Source organism: Oryzias melastigma, linkage group LG14, assembly GCF_002922805.2.
Source record: "Oryzias melastigma strain HK-1 linkage group LG14, ASM292280v2, whole genome shotgun sequence".
NCBI classification, from domain to species: domain Eukaryota; kingdom Metazoa; phylum Chordata; class Actinopteri; order Beloniformes; family Adrianichthyidae; genus Oryzias; species Oryzias melastigma.
In genome coordinates, this window is record NC_050525.1 from 13,560,851 (window position 1) to 13,573,835 (window position 12,985).

The 12,985-nt window shown below is 39.4% G+C and overlaps 1 protein-coding gene across 1 annotated transcript; it reads left to right on the plus strand.

The window, feature by feature from the left end:
• The first annotated feature begins 1,015 nt into the window (after window positions 1-1,015).
• Window positions 1,016-12,949, plus strand: LOC112142446 (calpain-5). Its single transcript, XM_024265835.2, has 13 exons — window positions 1,016-1,407; window positions 4,085-4,273; window positions 4,418-4,549; window positions 6,557-6,765; window positions 6,930-7,122; window positions 7,203-7,393; window positions 8,541-8,618; window positions 8,702-8,894; window positions 8,989-9,111; window positions 11,202-11,404; window positions 11,705-11,826; window positions 11,925-12,061; window positions 12,492-12,949. Exons 2-13 carry the CDS (start codon window positions 4,109-4,111, stop codon window positions 12,672-12,674), a joined length of 1,929 nt encoding a protein of 642 aa, XP_024121603.1. The 5' UTR covers window positions 1,016-1,407; window positions 4,085-4,108; the 3' UTR covers window positions 12,675-12,949.
• The last annotated feature ends 36 nt before the right edge of the window (window positions 12,950-12,985 follow it).

Sequence of the window (12,985 nt, forward strand, 5' to 3'; positions counted from 1 at the left end):
TCAGTATATAATGATTTTATATGAAGACAGATTTAATGTTGACACTAGTTTTTCCTCATTTCTTTTTGAATTCATATTTTTTTCCAAATATGATCATTTCTTTCATGTTTCAGTTCTCATCTGCTTTTTGGCTTCCCACGTAAACTTTTTTATTGTTTGTGTTAAACCCTTCCCAGCCACATTCATATATTTCACTTGTAGTTTTCTTTCAGTGCTGAATATCTCTGTGGCGCCCTCTGCTGTACAACTTTAGAACAAAAAAGGCAAACACTGCCTTCACAGAGGCACAAGGCAGTGCTGCCACCTGCTGACTGTAATGTGTAATATTGACTGTTGTAGCTTAATACCAGATGACTGAGTCATGTATTCCAGGGTCAGCCAAGGACCTCCTTCAAAATTATCAGCTGGGAAACTGAATTGTTAACACTTCTTTTTTTAAATGAAGTGAGACTGCATGAGTGAAAGTTAGTCATTCTGTACAAAGTAAAATGTCCATCTCTCACTTTTAAACTTTTGTATCTATAAATTATCTTTATTACGGCTTATTAAACTAAGCAATTTGTGACCTGTAACTGAAAAAAAAATGTAAAAAAACAGTCATGATAGTGGATAAAAATGGAAAAAACATGATGTTCTATAGGAAATCATAAAAGCATGTTCCCAAAAACAAGACATGTGTTCTGAAATGACCTCCTGACCTCTTTCTTGACTGGCATTGTGCTGCCTTTTAAATTATTTGCTTGCCGATAATTTCATTTACACATGGTCTTCCTGCATTCTAGCACAGGAAATGCTCCCTTATTCATTGTATAGCTAAACATTTCCTTCCTCACTTACTGTAAAACACTCTTTTCTCTTGAACTGATCGGAACGATATGATTCAATGTTGTTTTGAACTTTTCTGTCTTCAGTTTGACCTGTTTCTGTCTTGTCTATGAAATAGTCCAAGTGTTTTGATAATTAAACCATTTTTTTTAATTCCCACGGCTCTGACAGCCTAAGGAAGGAAATAGCTTATTAGTGGCTGTATGTTCGTCTGTAGTGGAGATTGATGGAAAAGAACAAGTGAGACATCTTTGGGAAAGAAAAGTTTGCATTTTGTTTGTGTGGAAAAATCCAGAGAGGTTCACGCAGGAGGGGCAGGTTTCAACTTGTCTTCACCTTTAGGGGGCTGACGGACACAGAAACAGTTGCAGCGGTTCCCTTCTTACCTTTCCTCCCTACTTGTATTATTCATATCAGCCTTTGCATAACACCTTTGGCTGTAGAGACGCCCTTCTCGGCAGACCAGTTTTAGGGCTGAGTTTGAGCAGCTATTGTTGTTAAAGCTCTCACCATTGATAGACCTAAACAAGAAACTACCAGATCTTGTGTAACCTAAATACTGTCAGGACTTCACTTTTCACAGTAAGTGTGATTCTATTTCAGTTTCTCTGGCTTTTTTTCAGTAAAATGCACTAAATTATTATTTGTTTTGATTTTTTATTTGCTGGGATTTTTCCTTTCAGTTTTACACAGATCAAAGTGAAAGCGAGTTTTCTGTGTCAAATATATCTCACTGTCTCAGCTGTGAAGTGGCGTGACTGCGGGTGGGATATTTGAAAGCACAACAAGAACGTTGTACATGCTGGAAATGGGACAAACGCTCGCTGCCACGACTGGAACACACATCAGATATCAGGCAGGGTTTAAAACACTCAGCAAGGGTTTTTTTTGTTTTTGTTTTTTAGTGATTTAGTCGGAGTAAAATTGCAGTCTATAGAATCTAGTCTGTTAAAACAAACACACAGCTAAGGTGTGGCTTTGAGCCCCACTCTGGAAGAAATCTCTATATGTAAAACAGACTCAGGTATGAAACCTGGAACTTCCTTGTTGTGAAACAGGGAACTATTCAGTGTTTTGCTGTTAGGCGAGAGCCACGATCCTTTTTTTAATCTATTTTCTTAAAATGTAAATACTTCTTTCTAAAACAGATCTGATTTTACACTTTATTTTGTTTTAATATTATATGGTTTAATGAGTAATATTAAAAAAAAACACTCTTCTGTTCATTTTCTTCCACTAAATTAATTCTAGATACATTTGGACATTTTCTTAAAAAAAAGTTAGTTTAACAGGAAAGTTCTGAATCACCAAACTTTTTTTTTTTTTTTTTTAGGGGACCGTCACCTCATAAAGAATTTTGAAAACTCACATGAAAAATAAGCAAATTTATGTTTGGGAATTATAGTGCTTTTTGGAAGAATGTCACTACATAACTCATTTTTTGCATGGAACATATATTTGTTGGATAAGCAGCAGAACCATGAAAATTTGCCAAACTTTACTTAATGTTTTTGAGCTTATAAAACCTCCAGGTGCTCAACGTTGTCATTGGAGTAACCTACATAGTCGACTCTACTGCTCATCCCACAAACACCTGTTCTTTACAAGCTTGCACCATTTACAGGTTGAATGCAGAGTTTCATAATAGCATAAGATTTATTGCCATGGGAAAAACAAAGATTCTGGAACTCACATTTCCTCACATTATGATAGGTTTGTAGTAGCTGGGGGCGTGGTGCTGAAATTTAAAAAGGGCGCATGGAAGACAAATTTAACCCTTTGCAATGACAATTTTCAGGATAAAAAAAAACTGTGTTATGGCAACCCATATTTATATAACCTTGTAATACTTCTCCAAGGTTGCAAAAGCATGGTTGCGTGTAGCTGCTGTGGCAACTATCTAGAAGGCATTTTTTCTTCTTCCGTCTTGTTTTGGAACCTCACATGGGAGGTCAAGACTTACTGATGCAGCGTTCTCTGTGGCCTTTTCTTACACTTTTCTCTGTTCGGCTAAGGGCCAGCCTCTTCAAAACCTCATCAATAATTTTTAATCGAGCGGCTGCCGTGTCTACATCTGTCTGCTACAATGAATCAGATACAGTTCTTGTTACAGTCCCTTCAATTGGTCATCTTAAGACACAGGACTGTATCAAAACTGATGATTTTGACAAGGATCATTACCTCAGTTGCTGAAGGGTCTGGACCTGGGGTGTCAAACACCAGGGCTCGAGGGCTGTCCCCCTGCTGGTTTTCCAAAAATCCTGCCTTATCTGCTACTGCTTACCTGTATCAGGTGTGTTTAGCCAATAAGGAACTTCAACGGCAGGCTGGTTGGAAAACATGTAAGATGCCGTCCCTTTACAAGAGCCTCTGCACTTGTTACCTTCACAATGCATACCTGTAGGAAGCAGTCTTTTATTTTGCTATTGTGTCTGTCCCTGGTTATTCATAAAACCTGTTGTTCATTGTGTGACACATAGTGGTTTTATTTGCCTAACGGCATTGTCAGAATAAATGTGACATCACAGGCATGGGCAGGGCCAACTGAGTGTGTTAGTCCAAGTAGGTTTGGGTGTGGCCTCTCACTGCCTTCTGTCCCCATCTCCTGTTAGCTGTTTCCTTTATGTTCTATCTGGGCTTTAACTCCATCTTTCCTTCTTTTTCTTCAGCCTTTGCCTTCTTCTGATTTACAGTGTCAACCAATCTCCCTGCTTTCAGTAATACAATATCTTCTATCTCATCTTTTTCTCCTGCCTCACCTGAACTTTCACTCTCCTGGCTGTCCACCTGAGAATATGGCACAATCAAGCACAGATCAAAATTGGTGAATACATGTGGAGAAAGTTGAAAAAAATGTGGTCTTTTACATGAAACTTTCACAGATGTGTTACAAATCAGCCATGTTAAAACCACGGAAGAAGAAAAAGCACATAAACCTGCACTTCATTGAATTTCTTCACTTTGACATTTACACGGTCAGCCCACGGCTTAGCACCCCCAATCCCCAAGCACATGCCTGTCTGTGGAAATACAGCAGCTGAAACAGAGCCAACAGATCATTGTTGACCACCCAATCTGACATTCACCTGGTAATGTCTTCTGAATAACACGAATAACTTTTTCTATTTCACATTACAATGATTTGAAAGAGACGTAGATCTCTCTGCAAGTGCAATTCAGGGCCTTCAGTCACCACAGTTTGAATTCTGTTTCTGACCAAATTACAAGTTATCTTGTCTGTTTTGTCATCCATCTCCAGCCGTGAGGTTTCAGTGTCTCAGCCATGTTCTCTTCTGTTGTCCCGTTCAAAAATCAACATTATGCTGAGCTGAAGAAGGACTGCATCCATAACAAGAAGCTGTTTGAAGATCCAGAGTTCCCTGCAAGCAATTCATCTTTGTTTTATAGACAACCACCTCCTGGTGTCGTGGAGTGGAAGCGACCAGGGGTGAGTGGCAGTGCAAAAAGATAGTAAAAAGGAAGTTTAATCAAATAGCAGATTTCTTATTTGTTTAATTATGCAGTTGATTTTTTATGTAATTGTAAAATGCTGTAAAAACATCTAACTATCAATATCTTTTTTTAAATGTAGGACATAAGCTCAGACCCTCATCTGTTTGTGGAAGGTATCAGTTCCCATGATTTGAATCAAGGAGAAGTAGGCAACTGCTGGTTTGTTGCTGCGAGCTCATGCCTTGCTCTGAAACCACACCTCTGGAAAAAGGCGAGTTTAATATGAGAAATACTTTATCTTTTAGGACATATTCAGACTGGACAGATTTAATTTACTGAAACACGTTGTTTCTCCTGATAGTCTGGAACAAATTTTCAGTCTAACTTCACCCAAGTGGACCCTAGTCTGGAACATTCCAAAGTTTTTAAAAAAATTTTTAGTTTGTTCAATAAATGTCTATCTTGTTTGGCCCTTGACCCAAAGTGTGCTTTGGATTTTGGCCCCCTGTGCCATTGAGTTTGACACCCTTGCTCTTAGGGGATCCCAATGTGTTTCTGGGCCAGTCAAGTGATAATCTCTCCAGTGTGTCTTGGGTTTTCCCCAGGGTCACTCAATGGGACATGCCCAGGACCCTTTTCCAGAGCAGAATAATGGGGAGGTATTCGGGGTATGACCAGATGTCCATACCACATTAGCAGGCTTTTCTTAATTTCCCTCACTTGTAAACAAGACGCTAATATACTTGAACTCTTCCACCTTGGGGTAAGAGCACTCTACCCACCAAGAGTTGACAAACTACCTTTTTCTGATCATCAACCATGATCTCAATCTTGGCAGTGCTGACCCTCATCCCAACCCAACTAAAGTGTACTCAAGTAAAACTACCTCAACACATGCTGGAGGTAATGAGACCAACAAGACAACATCATCTGCAAATGTAGACAAATCACGTGGTCCTCTGGGCTAAAAAAAATCTTGTCCATGAAGATTATGAACAGAACTGGATATAGAGGACAGCCTTTTTGGAGCCTAACATGCTCCAGGGGAAGGTCCGACTTACTGCTAGCTATGCAGACCAAGCTTAAGCTCTGGACATACAGGGACAGGGGAGTCCTTAGTAAAGCTCCCCAGACCCCATACTCATAGAGTACAGTCTACAGGATACCATGAGACATCTTTGATTGCCTACTTCAAATCCACAAATCACATATGAACTGGATGAGCAAACTCCCATAAACCCTATAGCAGGGGTGGCCAACCCTGGTCCTCAAGAGCCTCAACCCTGCCTGTTTTCCAGCCCTCCCTGGACTGCTTGATGCTGACAACCTAAATCAGGTGTGTTCAGCTAATCAGGATGTGGAATTACTTGAGTCAGCTGATCAGCAGCAAGCTGGTCAGGGAGAGCTAGAAAACAGGCAGGGTTGAGGCTCTTGAGGACCAGGGTTGGCCACCCCTGCCCTATAGCATCCTATGGAGAGTGAAGAGCTTGTCTACTGTTCTACGACCAGGCCAGAAACTGCACTGTTGTTTCTGGAAAAACTGTACATCTGTTCCTAAATATAAGGTTTTACTATTGCCTGAACTCTCCTTTCTAGTACTCTGGAAAATATTTTCTCGCAGAGACTGTAAAGTGTGATTCTCTGTTAGTCAAACACACACTGTGATCCCTCTTCTTTAGTGGGGAACCACCACCCAGATCTGCCAATCTAGTGGCATTAACCTCAATTACCACGATACAGGCAGAATGATAGGGTCCAACCCCTTTCAAAATTAAGTTTCAAAGTCCAGACTGTTGTTTGCGATGAACCAACCTGCATCTAGCCAGTAACTCCCGACCCCCACACACGTTTTAAGTTCCCTCACAGAGCGGTGACGTTCCATGTCCCCAAACCCCGATTCCATGACCAGTGAATAGGGCACGAAGGCACCTGCCTTTAACTGCCACCAAAACCAGATTGGATCTACCACTTTTAAACTCTCCAGCAGGTGGTGGCCCCACAGGGGAGTGATCCAATGTAAATTCTTTAGGCTGAATCCAACTACTACCTGTACCAAGAGCCCCAGCCACTAGACAAAAATCCTGTGAGCATCAAGCTCAGGCCTGCCTCCAGAAAAAGGGTTGTAAGAGAGTTGTTTAATTAAGTGTTCCACAGCCAATGAAAATGTAACTTTAAATTTCCATAAAAAAATAATAAAACACTGCAAAATGTTTTTGGAATCTAACATCTTTCATTTTTAACAACATTTTGAGTTTTCTTTTCATTGATAAATTTCCAGGTGATTCCCGATTGGGAGGAGCAGGACTGGGATCCCAAACATCCAGAAAACTATGCTGGGATTTTCCACTTTCAGTTCTGGGTCTTTGGTCAGTGGACAGATGTGGTAGTGGACGACCGGCTGCCTACTATTAACGGACGCCTGATTTACTGTCAATCAAACAGCAAAAATGAATTCTGGAGTGCTCTGTTGGAGAAGGCTTATGCCAAGTCAGTACACTTGATTTATTGACAAGTATTTCTCCTCTTCAGAAATTTGCATGAGCTTCAGGCTTCTTAGGAGAAGCAAGAAGATTATATATTGTTATCTAAAGGGTGCTATAAAAGAGTGGAACCTCTTTATTTCCAACTAAACCTTTGTGTTTTTACCCCAGACTCTATGGCTGCTATGAGTCCTTAAAAGGAGGAAACACTGGAGATGCTGTGGTGGATTTCAGTGGTGCTGTATGTGAACCCATCAACTTAGAGGAAGAGGCTTTCTACAAAGATCAAGAAAAGCAAAACCATCTATTTGAAAACCTGCTCAAAGTTTATGAACGCGGAGGAATCATCAGCTGTTCCATCAAGGTCTCTACAGGCCCCTAAGATTTCGGATCCCTGTTCTTTAGATACTTTGACTGTACTTACCTACTTTCTGCATTTTACAGGCAGAGGAGCATGAAATTGAGTTCAAGAAGGCAAACGGTCTAGTGAAGGGCCATGCATACTCTGTGACGGCGGTCAAGAATGTACGTTTAGGGCATGGGCTAATAGCGTTCTTCAAAAATGAAACTATTCCTATGATTCGAATGAGAAACCCCTGGGGACAAAAGGAGTGGAATGGACCCTGGAGTGACAGGTGAGCTGGAGGCACGTTGAAGGAGATTCAAAATCGTAAATGCAGTGGCTGTGCTCAACACTGACAGGACAAATGCAAAGAAAATGTATAAATTAATTTCAAAATTAAGAACTATAGAAAAATCTTAAACATGTTTAACCAACTATTAAATGATTAACTCAGTTTTAAACATTGCAACCAGCATATCTCTATTTAACTTTCTTGCTTATCAAAGTTTCTTTGATCAACTTATCTTTGAGGTCTCTCTCTCCTGCTCAAACATTTCTGCATTTTCTAAATGTCATTTTTCAAAGAATTTAAAATGAAACACCTTGAACTTTACAAACGAATTGTAGTTTGGTCAGTTGTGGACTCTTGACTGGGATTCATTTTTAAGATTAACCCAGTCAATATCCACTCCCACTTTCCAACAATTGTGGACTTTGTACTGTAATTATAAAAGGTCAAAGTTTGTAATGTTCACCAGCTTCTTCTATTTTTTTTCAATCAAGAAATACAGATGGGGAGGTGTACTGCTGTCATTGCATTTAGCTAATCGGACTTTGAAGTCACTAACTCTTTCCTTTCAAAAGTCAGGATATGGCATCTGGGATATGGTTTCTGATTTGCCTTGAGGCATCCATATGTTTGAAGTAAAACTGTTGAAACTCAAAAATCCCACCATGTTGGATAAACAGACTAGACACATTTAAGTGACACTAAATAAAAGGGCAGCCATCAAGTCTAACAATACAACAGATTCAAGGAGCATCTGCTACTGCAAGCCAAAACAATATGGCTGATATTGACTTCCTGTTTCCTGTGCTGAGCATAAAACTCTTTTAAAATAAAATATAGTTGATTTCAATAATTTAAAAAATAGTTTTCAAACAAAATGATAAAAAGGAAATTGAGAGAAAAGCAACAGGGGTTTTCTCAGGGTGGCTGGGGTTGAGGGTTAGACCTCTGATGGGAGGATCGTTGGTTCAGTTCCTGTCTTGCCTGCCCATGTGTCACTTGTCCAAGTATCTTTGAGCTGTATTAATATGTGCCTGAAATAAAATATATATGGCTTAAATATAGTACTGTAATTATTATTGCTTAGTCTTTTTATTTATGTTATCGTGTTGGAGTACATCAATCACCTTTTTTGCTTGTGTTTTTGAAGCTCCGAGGAATGGGCCAAGATTGGTGATATGGAGAGGAAAAACCTTGGCCTCACAGTAGAGGATGACGGAGAGTTCTGGTAAATGGCAAAGATCTTCAAATCTGAGATTAACATAAACTTTTACAAGTTCATTACCAAATAATATTTTCTCTCATCAACAGGATGTCTTTTGAAGACTGGTGCAAACAATTCACTGATGCAGATGTTTGCCGCATTATCAACACTTCAGTCATCAGTGTCCATAAGACATGGAATGAGGTTTTGCATTTTGGGAGCTGGACCAAGCATGGCGATCCGCTCTTAAACCGCTGTGGTGGTTGCGGTAATAACAAGACATTTCTGCAGAACCCACAGGTGCAGCAGATTGTGAAAACATTAGTATGATTTTTTTTTTTGATAACACAAGATGAAATAAGGTTTTAACTGTCTTTTGAACTCCCTTTTTTAGTATATGTTTGATGTGACAAAGGAAACTGATGAAGTGCTAATCACCTTGCAACAAAAAGACCGGAGGATCCTTAGAAAAACTGGTCAAGGAGAAAATTTATCCATTGGCTTCAGTATTTTAAAGGTAACATTCATATTACTTTATACATAAAATTTTGGGAGTGCCCTGCTTTTTAAAGAGACAATTTAGTGATGTTTTAGGGTTTAGGGTCCCTCACTATATTGTGGTCATAGAAGACAGAGTAGTCAACTGTTACACACCAGGACAGAAACTGCACAGTTATTCCTGGATCTGAGGTTCAATTTTTGGTTGAACTCTCTTCTCCAGTACCCTGGAAGAGACTATCCCAAAAATAATGAGATATGTGATTCTCAGTCTTTGTAACACAAAATTTGGTCCCTTTTCTTGAAGAGAGGAACCATAACCACAGTCTGCCAATCAAAAAGTACCATTTAGAACTACCACACATTGCTCCAGAGACATGTCACCAAGACAGTCCCCCAACATCCAGAGACTTAATGCTAAGCCAGATGTTCCCATCAAACCTTCGTTGTAGGTTTAGGTCTGCCAAGTCTTTTGGGCCTCCTCACCAGCTAGTCTTTCCAAGTCATTATCAACTGTCACTGGACAGCTCTGCCCTTCTCTTTTCTGAAGTGTCCAAGACACATGGCTGGAAATCGAAACTATAAAGTTAATCATTGACCTCCTACTTAGGGTGACCTTGTGCCATGTGCACTGATGGGCCTTATTGTGTTTGAACATGGTGTTTGTCATGGACAAACTATGATGAGCAGAGAAGTCCAACAAAAGAACCCCTCTGAGGTTCAGATGGGGAAGGCCATTCATTTATTATCCATTGTCAGTGACTATGTGGGGATAAAAGTACCCTAGGAGGACAATGGAGTATCCAGTTGGGGCACTTTTCAATGCCACCCTGAGAGATTCCAAGAAGGGTTGGCACTCAGAACTGATTTTTGGCCTGTACGCCAACACCACAACCATAGACCTATGCCCTGTGTGACAAGAAAGGGATATGACCCTATCTCCCACTGGAGTCAACTCTAACACTGGGCATTCAAGATCAGAGCTCATAAATAGACGTACACCATCCTGCCATCTATCAACATGAACAACTCTAGAATGATAGAGAGTTAAACCCTTTTCAAGGGATTGAGTTCCAGAGCCTATGGCAAAGGTGAGCCTGACTATATCTGGCCAATACCCCTTGACCCTCTGCACAAGCTCAGACTCCTTCCCTCCCAGAGAGGTGACATTCCATATCCCAAAATCTAAATTCAGTGACTGGGGGTTTGCTACCCAAACCACATTGCACCTGTAAATTTTAAGCTTTCCTCCAGGTGGGGGACCCACAGGGGAGGGATCCCACATCTATACTTTCGGCTGGGCCCAACCAGACAGAAAACACATTATTTTTCATTGGTGTCATATTTTGCCCTGATCCAGCAAAAAGTAAAAGGGGTTTGTGTCAGGTTCTGGACCTTAAGAAAAAATAAGCTCAGTGAAAATGACCCAGACATACTACCTCTACAGCAGCTAGAACCTCTGCCTCACCAGATGGTACAACAGTCATAAGTGGGGATATGGGACAGACCTAATTTCAATGAGCATAAAGCTAAAGTCAGAGCAGGAAATGGTGACAGGCTGAGGTGGAACTTTGGATCCAATGAACATAGCAGGGGCCATGACAATATCAATCCAGAGGCAAAAATCCTTATTCCATAAACCAAAGAGCAGAAATTGCTCAGATTCTGAACAAGCGAAGCTGAAAACAGACAAGTAAGCAGGGTCAGAGAGAAACAGTCTTAACTTGAACTGAAGAGAAACTAAAAGGTTCTGATGGTTACTGAATGAGTGCAGGCTGTGTGTAAAGGTTTTCTCTTAGATCTGATTGATAAGAGTTATTTGTTAAACCAGCACCAACTTTTAATTAAAAACAGTGAACTGCAGATTATGACAGTTTTGACATAAAGGGATTCTTATTAGCAATTTATAATGGGTAACATAATAAATAACTAAATACTTATATCTAACAAAATATTTTACAGTTATGTTTCCTATGTTTTGTTTAAATGCTTTTGCATTTTAATGGTCTTTTATGAGTATCGTTATTTGTAATATTTGAATTAAAAGGCTACTTTTCTGTGTTACTTTTGTTACGTTTCACTCCTGTAAAATATTAACTTTGTTTCCAGGTGGAATTGAACAGGAAGTATAGAATTCATCGACTTCTGAGTCAGAAATTGATGGAAACCTCGATTTTTATCAATTCTCGGTCAGTTTTCTTGAGATGCAACCTGCCTCAGGGCCGATACGTCATCATCCCCACCACCTTTCAAGCCGGTGAACCGGGAGAGTTCATGCTGCGAATCTTCACTGATGTAGACTCAGGCTGCCGGTATGACACTGAGTGATTACTTTTGGTTTGAGTCAAAGTGAATCAAAGTTTGACTAGAGTTTTTAAGGTTGAAAAAGAAGAGATCTAGTAGTTATGAAATATATGGGAATGTTTTGGAGAAAACAAATATATCTTTACCTTTTAGATCTAGATACATCCTTCTATTTCCATTGAAAGTGCACAAACTTTTTTTTCACAATCTTTTCTTCATCTTTTTGGTTTGCCAAACTTCCAAGGTGTTACTCTAGTTTACCTCATTAAGGTTAATAACTAAACCATGTCTGTCTCCATTTTTCACAGTGAACTGACCGAGGACAAACCCAAAGTGAAATGCTGGACTCCATTGTTTGGCTACCCTCAAGTTGTGACTCACGTCTCTGTCAGAAATGCTGAGGGACTAGAAAACCAGGACCAGACCGGAGGTTAGAGGACTTGCTGCAAAGTTAAACTTTAATTACACCCAATTCAGAGCAGGAGATTTATTATTATTATTATTATTATTATTTGTCTTTACTTGCAGGTGCTGACCCTTATGTGATCATTTACTGTGAGGGTAAATCTGTGAAGTCCACTATCCACAAAGACACTCTAAATCCAGAGTTTGACACAAGCGGAGTTTTCTATAGGAAGAAACCCACCAAGCCCATAACTGTGGAGGTAAGAAGGCTCTTTTGTTTCTTTTGGGCCAAAACTGATCAATGTGGGTGGACTTCACTAAAGAAATTATGTTTTTACTCTGATGAACAATATTATTCAATCATTAAAAAGCATATTTTATATATCGCCAATTAAAAATATTCCAACTTACATAAAAGGTATAAAATTAGAATTTGTTTTTAAAGTTATTTTACAGAAATCACCAAGGAAAGATAAACCCTGTCAAATGTCTTAATGCCAAAAACATTTAATTTTCTCTTAGCTTAGGAAGATTGCAGATTATTTTTTTAATGTTTTACATGTTTGAAATAAAATCAAATAAAAAATACAACTTTCTCTTATAGTTTACATACTGGAATCAAAGGAGTCATGACTTTGCCAAAGGGCCCTCTGGTTCCTCTTAACCTGACTATCAATTGGTTTTCCTCAGGTGTGGAACAGCAACGCAGTGAAGGATGAATTCATGGGTCAGGTGGTGCTGTCTGGATCGCCAAAGGACACTCAGAATTACCAGAAGCTCCAGCTCAGGAAGAGAGGCAGTAACATGGCAGACGAAATGCCCGGCAGCATCATTCTTTGTGTAGTTACTGAAAGTGAACTGACAGCCATATAGAATGAAACTTATACGGCATGGGCTGTATCTAGTCGGAGCAAACCTTTAGTAAAAATGTAGAAATGTCAGACATATTGTGAAAATTATTTTTTACTTTTACAATTATTTTCTTTGAGCAACTGTCTTTGTTTACCTAGGGTTTTTGCCAACCAATTTTCTTCATTTAATATTTCAGTATTTACATGATAAACTGCGAATATCCTCCACCAGTGTAAAAAATCTGTTTATGATTTTTAACAAACTAAGATGACTTTTCAATAAAAATTTTCTAAGAATCAGCATCTTTTTTCTTTTTTTTCTATTACACAAAT

Excerpts from the sequence above, each read along its gene's own strand:
- LOC112142446 (XM_024265835.2), top strand. The coding sequence starts at position 4,109 with ATGTTCTCTTCTGTTGTCCCGTTCAAAAATCAACATTATGCTGAGCTG. Across the intron at positions 4,274-4,417 it reads TGGAGTGGAAGCGACCAGGG|GACATAAGCTCAGACCCTCA; the intron begins GTGAGTGGCAGT and ends TTTTAAATGTAG. Across the intron at positions 7,123-7,202 it reads TCATCAGCTGTTCCATCAAG|GCAGAGGAGCATGAAATTGA; the intron begins GTCTCTACAGGC and ends TGCATTTTACAG.